This window comes from Neopelma chrysocephalum, unplaced genomic scaffold, assembly GCF_003984885.1.
Source record: "Neopelma chrysocephalum unplaced genomic scaffold, ASM398488v2 Primary Assembly neopelma1_82, whole genome shotgun sequence".
NCBI lineage: Eukaryota > Metazoa > Chordata > Aves > Passeriformes > Pipridae > Neopelma > Neopelma chrysocephalum.
In genome coordinates this window covers 4,092,813-4,105,182 of record NW_020897744.1, presented here as the reverse complement: position 1 = coordinate 4,105,182, position 12,370 = coordinate 4,092,813, and the positions used below count along the sequence as shown (strand labels likewise).

Genomic DNA, 12,370 nt, shown 5'->3' with positions numbered 1-12,370 from the left:
CACTGAAGTTGTCATTTATATAGCAGTCAACTCTTGTATAATGTTCACAGCTTATGTTATGAGGTGGCTACGCTGTTAAAATTTTAATAAGTGGGACCACAAAGTACAAACAGGATCACAACCTGACCTGATTTAGGGGTCCCATGGAAGCACCTTGTAGCCTGGGTGGTGTTGGCAGTTGTCTGATTACAGTGGAGATGTTTGTTCGCTCTACCTTCCAACTTTGCAAAGCCCAGAGAAGTTGTTTAAGGTGATTACGAGCTCTGTTCTCACCTCTTGTCTTCCCTTGGCAGAAAATTGCAGGAGACACAGATGTCGACAGCCTCGAAGCTGGAGGAGGCCGAACACAAAGTTCAAGCTTTGCAAACAGGTTTGGCTTCGCTTTTCTGACCTATTCCAGTGATCAGGTGGGAGGTGAGAGGAGGGGGATCATTGGGTGTATCAGGACTGTGTGTGAACCAGCTCCTGGAAGTTCAGGGAGATCCAACAGAGCTTTGTGAATCAGAGCTTCTTTTGGGCTCACACCCAGTCTAGTGGTAAATACAGGAGACAAGTCCGTGAAGGACCTACAGCATCAGAGTATCCGTGAAATTACAACAGGCCATGGAACTTATCCATGTGTGTTCTCCTCTGGCTTCACACACTCCTGAACTGAGATAACTGTGCAGTGATCCATGTGAACCCAGTTTTTACCACTGTGTTTTGCCTGTTGCTATGACTTGCCATTAATTTTCATCCCTGTACACTTAGAGATTCCAGGTCTGGGTACATTTGGCTTTGTTTACTATGAGAAAACAAGAAGTTTTTTTCCCTGAACTATTGCAATGAGTATTTGAAATAAGTAATCAGTTTAGCCAGTATAATAAGAAATTAATAATGTCTAGCTTTGTTAAGCAGAAACTGGGAATTTTTTGCAATGTAACAGAAATACCATTAAAATTTTTTAAAAAATCAAAATTCTATGTTTTTTTCTAAGTCATAAGCCTAGGTAGAAAGATATAGCAAAGAATTTTTCATCAGGAGATGTACAGCTTTATTTATGGCTGAATACTACTGTTTCAGTACTGTAATGCTTCATGTTTATGCCTTTTAGCCTTGGAAAAAACCAGGACAGAACTATTTGATCTGAAAACAAAATACGATGAAGAAACTACTGCAAAGTAAGATTTCCCTGTTTTCTTTCTATGTCTCCCTTCAGGGTATCACTGCTTTTTTTTTTGTTTTGCATCTGTCTGTTGGAGACAGACAAGATGGGGGAGGCTCAGGCGTCCAAATTTGTTGGAAAACATGGTCATAATTTGGCCTCCTATGGAGAGATTATTAGTTTTCATCTTTTCTTCCACCCAGTCAGACTTTTCCTGGCACGCACGCTGCTGCTTTCCTGGTTTCCTTCTCAGGTGCTTCATCTGTTTATCTTTTACACTATATATCTCTTGCATTTTGTTGAGAAAAAGGGCTGTTTCAGGAATATTTACTGTGATCTTTCAATCTTGGTGAAAATAAAATTTCATTTAGCAAAGGATTTGTGTTTCACTGTTAGGCACCCTGGTTCCTTCTACTCCTGGGGTGGCAGTCATTGCTCTGTCAGGTTCACCCCAAACTGCAGAGAGTAGCATTTTCAGCAGATTTCTCTTGTTTTCAAGTAGGATATGAAGGTAGTCTCCAAAGTATATATTCTTGTCTTCCTAATGGCTACTGTTTTCAATTATCCTCTGGTTTTATTAACAATCAGGGCAGGGAACAACAAAAGAGACAGACTGCTGCTGGTTTCCTTTGAACCCTTCATATTTAAGGAAAGTTAATAATGAGAAGGAATTCTCATGATCAGCAGGATTAAGCCCAAAGAGTCATTTCTGTGTCTGGAAGTGGGATAGGAATGAAGAAGCCATTTCAGATGGCTGGGACACTGTAAGAGAAGGGTTGGGAGACACGGCACCTCCCTGTGTCCACATCCTGCAGAGTCCCACCTTCACCTCACTTCCAACCCTTGCTCCTGCCCTCACCACCCTCCCTGGCACAGGAGAAATGGGAAGTGAAGGCTGTTGGAAACTCCTTGTTGGGACATGAAAATCCATAGGCTGGGTTGGATGGGAGGAGTGACCTGGACTTGGGTTTATCCATAAAGGGCTTTCTGGTGTGGCTCGTGCCACTCTGGACAATACAAGGTTTTAACACCAGTCAAACTGACACCAAGTCTAAATTTCTTAGCCCGTGGTTCTGTGACTGTAGAGGATCTGATTCCCCACTGAGCTCGTGGGGAACTCGGAGCTCACCAAATGCAGCCCATGGTAGTTCACAATCCATCAGCACTTGGAGTTGAAACACCTTTTACGCCATTCAGGATGAGGTAAATTTTGGGTTTGCTCTGGAAGTCCAGTTTCCTCCGAGTTCCATGCAAGATGAGTCCCATATGAGGTGATCAGAAGTAGTTTTGTTCCCTCATTGATTCATCCCTCTCTAAGAGGCACTGACTAATGATGGGTCTGATGGAGCCATCATTTTTTTCCTGCACATAACTGATTTTGCTGTTATTTTGTCTTGCAGTTGCTTCTGGGGAAACAGGCAGAGACCAGTGGTTGTAGGCACTGAACCTAATGACCCCTCACCCTTTTTAATGTGTTTATTTGCAGAGTGTTTGCTTCATTTTCAGTACTGTTTCCTTAAGTGCTGTAATTTATCTTAAACTGAGAAAAGTCTGTTCTCTAAAATATTTGTTTGCATTTCTAATCTCATTCTTTCAGGGAGATTCACACAGAAATATTCTCATGATTTTGAGTATGATTCTTACCTAATATATATAGAATTACATAAAAATTAGTAACATCTGCAGTAACAAGAAGTTTATTGTGTTCTGTGGCAGAATGATTATGAAGTCTGGGTCTGGAATATAGTGGTCATGGAGCTGAATCCTGAAGCAGACATTAAGCTTGTGCTTTATCTCCCAGACTAATGTACTGTGAAAACAAACTTGTAGGACCTAATAATAGCAGAAATATTTTATCATTGTTTTGGATATTTATGGCAGGAATAGTTCTTGCATAACAACAATCATCTGTAGCGTTTGTAGCCCAAATTTTGCAATATGGAAGTCTAGAAAAACATGAAAAGGGAACTGAATGTAGACAGTGAAATTGAGTCATCTATTTTAATTGTAAAAGCTGGGAGAAATGCTGAAAAAACACCAATAAAAAGGGTGAAAGACAGTTTGATTCTCTTCTAAAAAGAAACCCTCTTTTGATCTAAGTCTGAAAAGCTACTTGTATTGCCAATTTTAATTTTATGTTTTAAAAACATGTGATTTTTATCTTAGGCCAGAATTGTTAGTTTTACAGACACTTATTTGATGCAGATGAATTGGAGTGCCTTCAGGAAAAAAAACAGATAATTGTCAATTTTTTAAAGCTAACAGTGCTTTTAAGATTTTCAGTCTCAGAATAAAGCTGTCTTTCAACTACTTGAAACTTTGAAAATCTTTCACACCAAAAAAAAACAAACCAAAAAAACCCAAGAAAGCAGAAGGAATACACAGTGAGAAGCCTCCTTTATCAGCGTTAAGGAGTCTGGATTTTGTCCTGGCGACTGGTCGCGATCTTGAAGTTGGGAATCACGGTGTCAACTCGTTTATCTTAATGTCCCGTTCAAAGTACGTGCAGAGGGAGGGATGGAGGTGCAGCTGGGCACCTTTGGATGAGATCAGTGGCTGGAATGAAAATCTCCAGTCAAATTAGGTTCTGTCATCCCCGTGGCTAAAAACCCCCTGTTGCCTTTTGCAGGGAGCAGGTGGGTCTGTGCCCCCCCGGCCTCTGTGCCGGGCACTGAAGGTGTTAATGACAAAAAGAAGTTTATTATGTGCAGTCATTGCAGTCTGTCAGCTGGAATAGCAGAAGCTGCATTTGACAAGATGGCAGCAGCAAAGTTTTCCATGTGTAGGCTTGAAGTAAAATGTAATTAGCCTTTATGTGCAGAACAAGGATCCATTGATGAATACAGCTGGTCTTTGTTTTCTTCTGTCATTGAGTGTGGGAGGTAAAAGTGTTCTTCTTCATGTTTATTAATACAAGATTCCTTAGACAAATGGCAAGCACAGTTTAATATTTGTTGGAACACAGAGGGGCTTGCCAAAACAGTTGTTGTGTAAGAGGATTTCAAGGTTTTCAGATTATAATCATCTCTGGGTTAAATAAATGAATGATTACTCTGCCTTTTTCAATTAAAGAGGCACATCCTCTCTTGAGGCCTGATACTGATTTTGTTTGCTGTCCCACACGTTTCTATCAGCAAACCTGGATTTAACCAGCACTAATGAGTTTGATCTGGAGATTCTATCGGAGCTGGAACTGAAAAGCAAACTCAGACTTGAGTTTCAGGAAAATTAAAGAATGTTGGGTTTGGGTTTTTTCATAGTGCAACAGACTTTTTTTTTTTTCTTCTTTCTTCTCTGCAGAAAAAGAAACATTCTGTATACATTTCCTTAAGTTTTCCAGGGACAAACTGTTCTCCTCAGTAATGTTGCTCTTTCGCTTCTGGTTTGCTGCAGAGTCCAAACAAGTGTTTGGGATTCCCAGCTGAGCAGTTAATGCTCCCAGCCGGAATGGTTGAATTCCAGTTTTAGATCAATTCCAGAGCCACCTCTTCGCTCCGACCCCTCCTCTCCCCCAACCTAAATGAATTCTAATTGGAAAAGGATCTTGGGTTGTAGCACATACAGTAGGCTTGTTACATTACTGTTAACATGTGGGTTGAGGCTCCCTGCCTTTGATGAAAGAAAATATCGAATTTCACTGAAATGCTCCATTTTCACCAGCCAACTTTAAGTAGTCTTGTGAGGATTTTGGGTACTGACCCCCCCTTCTGCAATAAAATGCCTTCATAAACAACACAAACCAGAAGAAGTTTAGGTTAAGTTTGTCAGTCAGAGCAGCTCTGCTACCTTTGTTACCTGAGGATTTTCTCAAAGATTCAGACTTTTTGGTCTTTTGAAAGTAGAGTGTGCACAGGAATGTAATGGGATATTCATATTTCATGTTTGGTGAAGTAGTCATCTGAAAACAACTACTTTCAATAACTCGTAGGAAAATATTTTGCCTCTAGAATATGAAGCACAGAATTGTTGTCCTTCCATAGATCAGACTGATTATTATTTTTTTTGGCAGCACAGCTAAGGATGACACAGGAGGGCATATGGGAACAGAGGGAGATGCCTGTGGTTTTTGACTCTTTGGGGTGAAGGCGCCTCTTCCACATTATCAAACAGACCTGTTCTTCAGGCATCAGTGTAGACTAAAGTTATAAAGATGTAATTTTCTGCATGGAAGGACTGTAGGATTGAACTTGAAGACAGGCAGAGGACCAGAAGTTGTAGAGAATTCCTGAAGAATTATTTCTGCCCCAAGTTATGTGGTGGAATTGGATTTCAAGTATTCATGTGAAATCTGTTACATTGGGGCAAATCTCAGTTAACTTGGACTTCAGGGGAATCATTCTCCATATATTGTGAGAATTGAATTATTTACTTTAATTTTTTTTTTACCAAATCTTTCTTGGTTAAGTGCTGGCTGATGCCAATATATCACTTCTCAAATGTTTGTAGTTTTCCATTTTGATGGTGCTCAGGGTCGAATTGAATAAAAAATAAAGTCATGCTCCCTCCAGCATCACATAATTACTGTGATAGATGACCTCAAATGCTGCTTCCCCCCATTGAGCATGAAATACTGTAGTTAGGGTGGTTGTGTTGTACATGTCATGAAATAGCTTCTATTTGCTGTGCCTTTAAGGTCTTAAAGTTTCCTATTTCCTGTTCTTTTGATGAGTCATTAACTTCTAATGCTCAGCTCTGGAATTATTGCTGTATTTAAAGTGATTTCCCTAAAAACAGGAGATGGAGAACTTCATAGGCCGTGTCTCTTGGTATTTTCTCTTCTTAAATTTCCTAATCATATTGCTACTAGTGAAGCCCCAGGGGTGGTGGCAATGGAGGGGATGAGAAACCAGGGAAGATGTTACAGAGAACTACTTTTTTAATGAAAAAAAAGTGAAGAAAAACTGAATGTTTTGAATCTTACAGAAAGCTCTGTCTGCATTTTACAATTTGAGGTGTTTGTTCAGAGTTTTAACTGTGCCTTATGCAAAACTCAGCAGGCTGAAAGTCACTATGTAGCATTAATATTTTGCCTAAAAACCTAGAAATGAAAAGGAATGAAAATACTTTGGAGTCTGCTTTTTATTTTGATCTAAAGCTCTGGTGTGAAGTCGGGCTTGAGAGCCCAAGTGCAAACCAGCATTTTTTGTCACATTTCTGGTTCAGCCTGGAATCACACCAGGAAAGTTGCAAAGTTGTGTGTGGAGAGAATTCAGCGTTCCTGTAAAACACTTGGCTTTGTGAAATCCCGAGTGCTTGCTTGAACCACTGGCATTACCTTTAGTTTTGGGTAGGGAAACCGAGGCGTGAGGGGTGTGTACGATGCTCAAAGCCAACAGGTCTGGTCTTGGCTGGAGTCTAGAAATGTGCAACCACGAGAATGATAACCCACAAACTGACAAAAAGATTATTTATTTTCATTTTTAATTTCCAAGTGTTCGTTTCTGAGAACTCCATATTTATGGAGCCTTTGGAGGCAGTAGGAGTTTGTGCTGTAGCTGGGCTCTGTTGCCTCTTTTGTTAGACTTGTATCGCTTGCAATTAGTTAATGTAACTTTCTGACAGCACTGAAGTGCCCCAGGTCCTTTCAGGGCTTTTATTTTGTTTGTTTTTTAACCTCCAGTGAGACTGTTCAGTGCCTTTTTCTAGTATAGCCTAAAAGCTGGTGTTATTTAACAACCCAAAGTAGAAAAAAAAAATAGCCTTAGGGTATTCCAGCATATTCTAGTCATCACCCTGTTATCTCTAACCTTGGGTTGACATGAGATCCTTAGATGGAAGTCTTTAAATAAATGCAAAGTCCTGCATCAGAGGGTCTCAGGTTCCTGTGCCAGCCAAGCTGTGGGTCGTCTCAGCCATGGAAAGCACCACAGATCCTCACTGGGAATGAAGCTTCATGGAGAGGCTGCAGCTTCCTTGGTGCCTTGGTCTGTATGAAATGACAAGGGGCAGAACTGTCCCTGTCCTGTCTGTTCTCACTTGCTCTTGTGGAGCCAAACCTGGTGCAGCTGCCTCAGTACACGAGTGGAAGACCCACAAGTGTGTTCCTGCCATCCCATCCCCGTTGCCAGCAGGGATTGGCTTTCCCTGTGAGTCCAACAAAAGGCCAGTCCAGTTTTTGGAGCCATCTTGCCACAACAGGTCCTTTTACCTGTAACAGCTGAACTTTCTGAGGTGCCTGGGAGGGTCACGTGAGGAAGAAGAGGAGCAAGTTAGAGGGAAGGAACACCCTCTCACAGAGTCACATCTACCCCCCAGCATGGACAAGGTCTTTGGTTTCCGTCTCCCAGTCAGCTGAGCTCGGGTTTCACGCAGCTCTTTCATGTATGTCTACAAATTATAACAGTCTCTTTTTTTTTTCAATGCAAAGTAGCAAATCAACAGAGTTATTTTGGTCCAGAACCGCTTCCTGGCGAGGTCTTGTCTGTGAAAGCAGGAGGGCACGTGGTTCTGCTGGGCTCATGCAGCACAGCTACTGCAGGGCTGGGACCACAGGGGAGGCAGGTGGGATAAATCCTGGAATCATCCGAAACAAATGGTTCATCTGTTTCCAATGGGGGCCTGCCTTGTGGGGTTACCCCTTCCCAATCCCAGAGCAGAGCTCTCCATGAGATGCTGAGTTAAACTGACAGGCACTGCAGCCCTTGTGTCTACCTGGCCACGTGTTCCATGGGTGGCTTCCCGCACTGATGTGGATTTGGAGTTCTCCTTGATGGATCCAGAGATGGATTCCAGCTGCTTTTCCCACTCCCACGCAGGCAAAAAAAAAGAGTCACGTAGAGTGTGTTGTGCTCCCTCATTTAATGGAAAAGAATGGCTGTCCTGAATGAGAATGGAGGTTTAGGGAACTGTGTAAGATCCCAAGCACTAAAACTCTGCATCCTAAAAAACAGCCTCTTTCTTCTGCTTTGGTCTTTTTTCCCTTTGGAAGTCTAGGGATTTGTTTTGAGAGCTGGTGACCTGCTCTTCCAAGTACCAGATTGTTTCATACAGTTTTCACATTTACCCGGTGCTTTCATTTGGGTTTTTTTTGTTTGCCTTTTCCAAGAGCAGGAAGGTGGGAGCCATCAGTCAGTGGCTGCATCTGGCACAGCCTTTATGGAAGTATCCTATGCTGTTTCCTCATTAGCCAGGTTTTTCAGCATCTCATTGAACCTGCATCTAAATGTGTCTGATCCCATCCCTGCCTTAAAAAGTTGCTATGATGCCTCAGCTATAAGTCACCTGACTGCAGAAACAGGGGCCTTATCCTCTCCTCAGTTGCTTTAAAAAGAAGTATTTCTGATTTGTGTTATTAATACTGTTGATGTTGTGGACTTTGAGATGTTCCCATTATTCAGGGTAAAGGCTACAGAATGAAGTCCTGTGCCTGTATTGCTGTGCAGATCATCCCTGTTGCCTTAAAAAGGGCTTTCAAACTTCACTTATTTCTCCTGCCCACTCCCATATAAACCTTGGACTTCCCTTTGAGCCTTTCTTGGTACCTATGGCAGAAGCAGAGCTGGCAAGGAAATATCTGTGTTGGCACATGCAGGAGTCACCCCAGCACTTCCACCTCTGCATTTCCCCTGTGCCCTGGTTGTAGGGAAAAGGGGATTTCATCCTGTAGATTTTGAGCAGTTTTGGCAGTGCTATGACCTTAAAATGGTGGCATTTCCAGTAAATCAAAGATTTTTCTGAGAAGCAGCTGCAGCATGGGGCAGGTCAGGGTGTGGATGCCAGGGGAGCGTGTCCTGTATGGTTCAGCCCCTTCTGATCCTCTTGGAGACATCGCTTAATGGGACCTAAGAAATATTGTCTCATTTACATATCCTCTGATCTAATTAAAAGACAATAAAGCCATGTGGGATTGCAGTTTTGTGTCACAGAAAATATCTGGTGTGATGAAATTGAATCGCTTTGTCTTGATGGAATTTTTTTGAAAATAATGTTTCAATGAAGAAGTTTTTAAAAAAATATTATCTTTGATCAAGAAACTGAGAATCCCAGGCATTGGAACCAGGCTTGAGCACTGATTCAGGGATTTGGAAGAGCTGGGTGTTGGCCAGCTCATGGAGCAGAAGGGATAAGGCAGGATGATGCAGGCACTAAACCCAAGAAAAACAATAGACAACATGCAGGCCTGTTAATAACTTCATTAGCATTCATGTAAAGCATTAAATAAACAAATGCATAATACACAAATCCTGTAAGCCTGAGATTATTAACCCTTAACACTTATCTGGTGTGTTCCTGCAGGGGCAAACTGTGGCAGAGGCTGTGATTTTGTGCCTGTGCTGGCCTTGCCTCCCAGTTTTTTAATATGTTGAGGAACTGAGTCCCAGGGACTCAGTTGAGATTGGTCAGGGGCTGGAATACTGGAAGGCAGCCAGTATTACAGCAAGGATCAAAACTGAGAAATCAAGGCAGTGGATGGAAGAAAGGACTGCTGCTTCCCCTATTTTGCTTAGATACAGCTGTGTGATGCTCAGAATAAACCCCAGCTATCTAGGGTTGCTTGCACATTCCAAATAACCTGTTTGTAAGAAATTTTGAGCAAAAATTAAATTTGACTGAAGCACTGCCTTAGGGTCAGTAATATTTTGTAGCAGTTTTTCAGTGGCTTTTAATAGATGGTCTTTGTTTACTTGTGGTCCCCAACTACACACCTTGTCTTCATTCTTTCCCTCAAACTAATGAACTTGCAGCTGAATAGTGTAATTTGTTTTTTCTTCTCCCCAGTACAGCTTTTTATTAGTGAGGGGTTTTAGGCTAGCCTGGTCTTGATTTGTTTTGTGGTGGCTACCAGACATAAATCTCCTGAGTTCCCTGTGGACTGCACTCACTGGATGATAACCTGCCCTCCTGCCCCTCCTCCTGGGGGAACTCATGTGGCTGAACCACTCCTAACCTGGGCTGCTGGGTCAAAGGCAGTTGGGTTTTCAACTATACTGACAACCACATATATTCATATATATTTATATATTTAAAAAATAGAAATGAAGTACCATGGCAACTTTCATGCAGTGGTTTCAATTTTGTTCCTTTTCCTTCCTTTGATTCAGTGTTCAGCACTGGGCAAAGGGAATCTTTCTATTACAGTTGGTGTTAAGCAGAGTGTTGCAGGGGGAGGATTGTGAACAGGTTACTTCCTTTGCATGGTTTCCTCAAGAAATTGTATTTACTGATGTTTTATTTCCTATGCATTTCCTCATTTATGGGATGGGGATTATTAACCTGCCTGAACACGGTGGTTATATCAGACAGATAACCTCAGGGGCACATGTGGCTTTCATGAAACTATACCACCCATTTCCATCATTGTGAACCGTGTCATCCACCAGTTGGGTCGCCATAAATCGCTGTGAAATGCACACAGCCTTAACCAGCAGTGAGGAGCACATAACTTAACCATGGGGTAACTAACCATCTTAATAAATCTAAATTCACTCTTTACTGGAGACACTTCAGGGAAAGTGGGAACAATTTCTACAGCCTGTTATCCCACATGGTCCCGGTAATGTAAAGGGTAAGTAGAGCTCTTGTTCTGCAGAGAGATCCCTATACCCTGCTCTCTGTTTCACCCTCTGTGTTTGGGAATCTGTGCCTGGTGTAAAACAAATAAAAAGCGCTGCCAAGCAGCCAGTTCTGCAGCCAGAGTGCCCAGCACCGTGTTCAGGGCCGTCATTAAAAGATTTCATGAAACAGCCTTAAAAATGAAAAGTTTCCTTTCTGGGAGAGAGAGAGATAATTGAACTCATTGATTTGTTTCACGGTTTGTTTGCCCTTTCATTCCCTTCCTGAGGTGCTGTTTGTTGAGGAATGTCTCCAATTGCCAGAAAGACAGTGGGGTGTCTAATATTTCCCCGCCAGCTCTCCTTTCAGCCAGAGCAGAGTACTGTGGCAAGCCTACGATATGAATTTTTAATGCAGAACTTTATAACATAGCCCTTGCAGCACGGCTGCACTACTCTCTTGAGCTTTCAGATTTAATGCTCTGATGAACAGAGCACAGACTTGGGGCATTCGACAGCAGTCGGAATTAACCCCCGAGTTACCGAGTGTGCAGCAGTTAATTTCCCTGCAGATTAATACGGACACAGGAGGAAAGACTGCAGATACTCCCTCATTGGAAAAGTGTCTAAATAACTGGGATTTTGACTTGCAAAATTACCTGGGATATATTTTCCCTCTTTTGCTGATAATGGAGATTTTTAAGGCTCTTTACTTTTCCTGGGCTCAACAACTCTGCAGTCATTGTGTACTGGATAAAAGGACGCTGTCTTGCCCACTGTCTGGGCTCGGATAATGATCCAGGTTGGATGTCCAGAGAGGGAAAAAAATTAAATCAGCTCTGTAATGCATCATGGAGATGAACTTGCCATAGGTTCCTATTCTTCCAGATCATATCATTTAGCTGTTTATATAGTGAATCATGATAGTCTATCTGAGGGGATTTTGCTCTGTTTGGAATATGATCTTAACTAGATGTGGATGTTCTTATTAGCCCATCATCTTATTTACCTAGCGAGAAGTGTAGAGTGGAGATAAGTAGCCCAAATTATTACTCTTCAGGGCATTAGCACATGTTTGTCAGTGTTGAATTTCATCTGCCTGTTCACCTGACTCGTTTTACAGTCTGAACTTTTTACTCTTCTGCAGTCTTGGTAATAATAATTCTGCCCTACTGCAGTTAGTGCTGCTGTGCTGATCATCAGCTTCTCTAAATCAACCCTTTACTTATTAAACAACACCCTCCTAATGGATTATCTGGAGGAATATTGCTCTTAATATCCTTCACAGTCTGTCTGTGTAGTCCTTAGGTTTTTCCTAGCTGGTTCTTTTTGGTAGCAGAGCATTTCACAGCCAGGACTGGGCTTGTCAGGGGTCTCGGCAGGATTTTGTCAAGAAAAAAATGCAGCATTTGTGGGTTTAACTTTGATAATGGAGGAGGAGCCTGATGTATTTAAATTGTGATAGGACTGGTGTAAACCAGAGAGAATTAGACAGGACACAGGACATGCCAGGTGTTAATGGCACTCAGGAGAAAGACATAACAGGAGTTTGTGCTTGGGTGGTGTTAAACCATTTGCCTTAAGCCTTTGTGAATGAGAAATGCAAGTTGTTCTTAACTGATACCACGGAAGTACATTTACACTTTTTAATCTTAAATCAGCATCTCAGCTTTAGGGAGACATTTACACATTTGTTTCAGATGAGGTCTTTTAAGCAGCTTGTCTTATTGATTAT

The 12,370-nt window shown here is 41.9% G+C and overlaps 1 protein-coding gene across 7 annotated transcripts in view; it reads left to right on the top strand.

The window, feature by feature from the left end:
* Positions 1-12,370, top strand: part of CUX1 (cut like homeobox 1) — a 271,238-nt gene that overhangs the window by 139,694 nt on the left and 119,174 nt on the right. For all 7 annotated transcript variants that reach the window (XM_027690778.1, XM_027690775.1, XM_027690776.1 and 4 more), the window contains exons 7-8: positions 294-370; positions 1,094-1,160. In XM_027690778.1, coding sequence (XP_027546579.1) covers positions 294-370; positions 1,094-1,160 — 144 coding nt within the window. The remainder of the gene's footprint in view (positions 1-293; positions 371-1,093; positions 1,161-12,370) is intronic.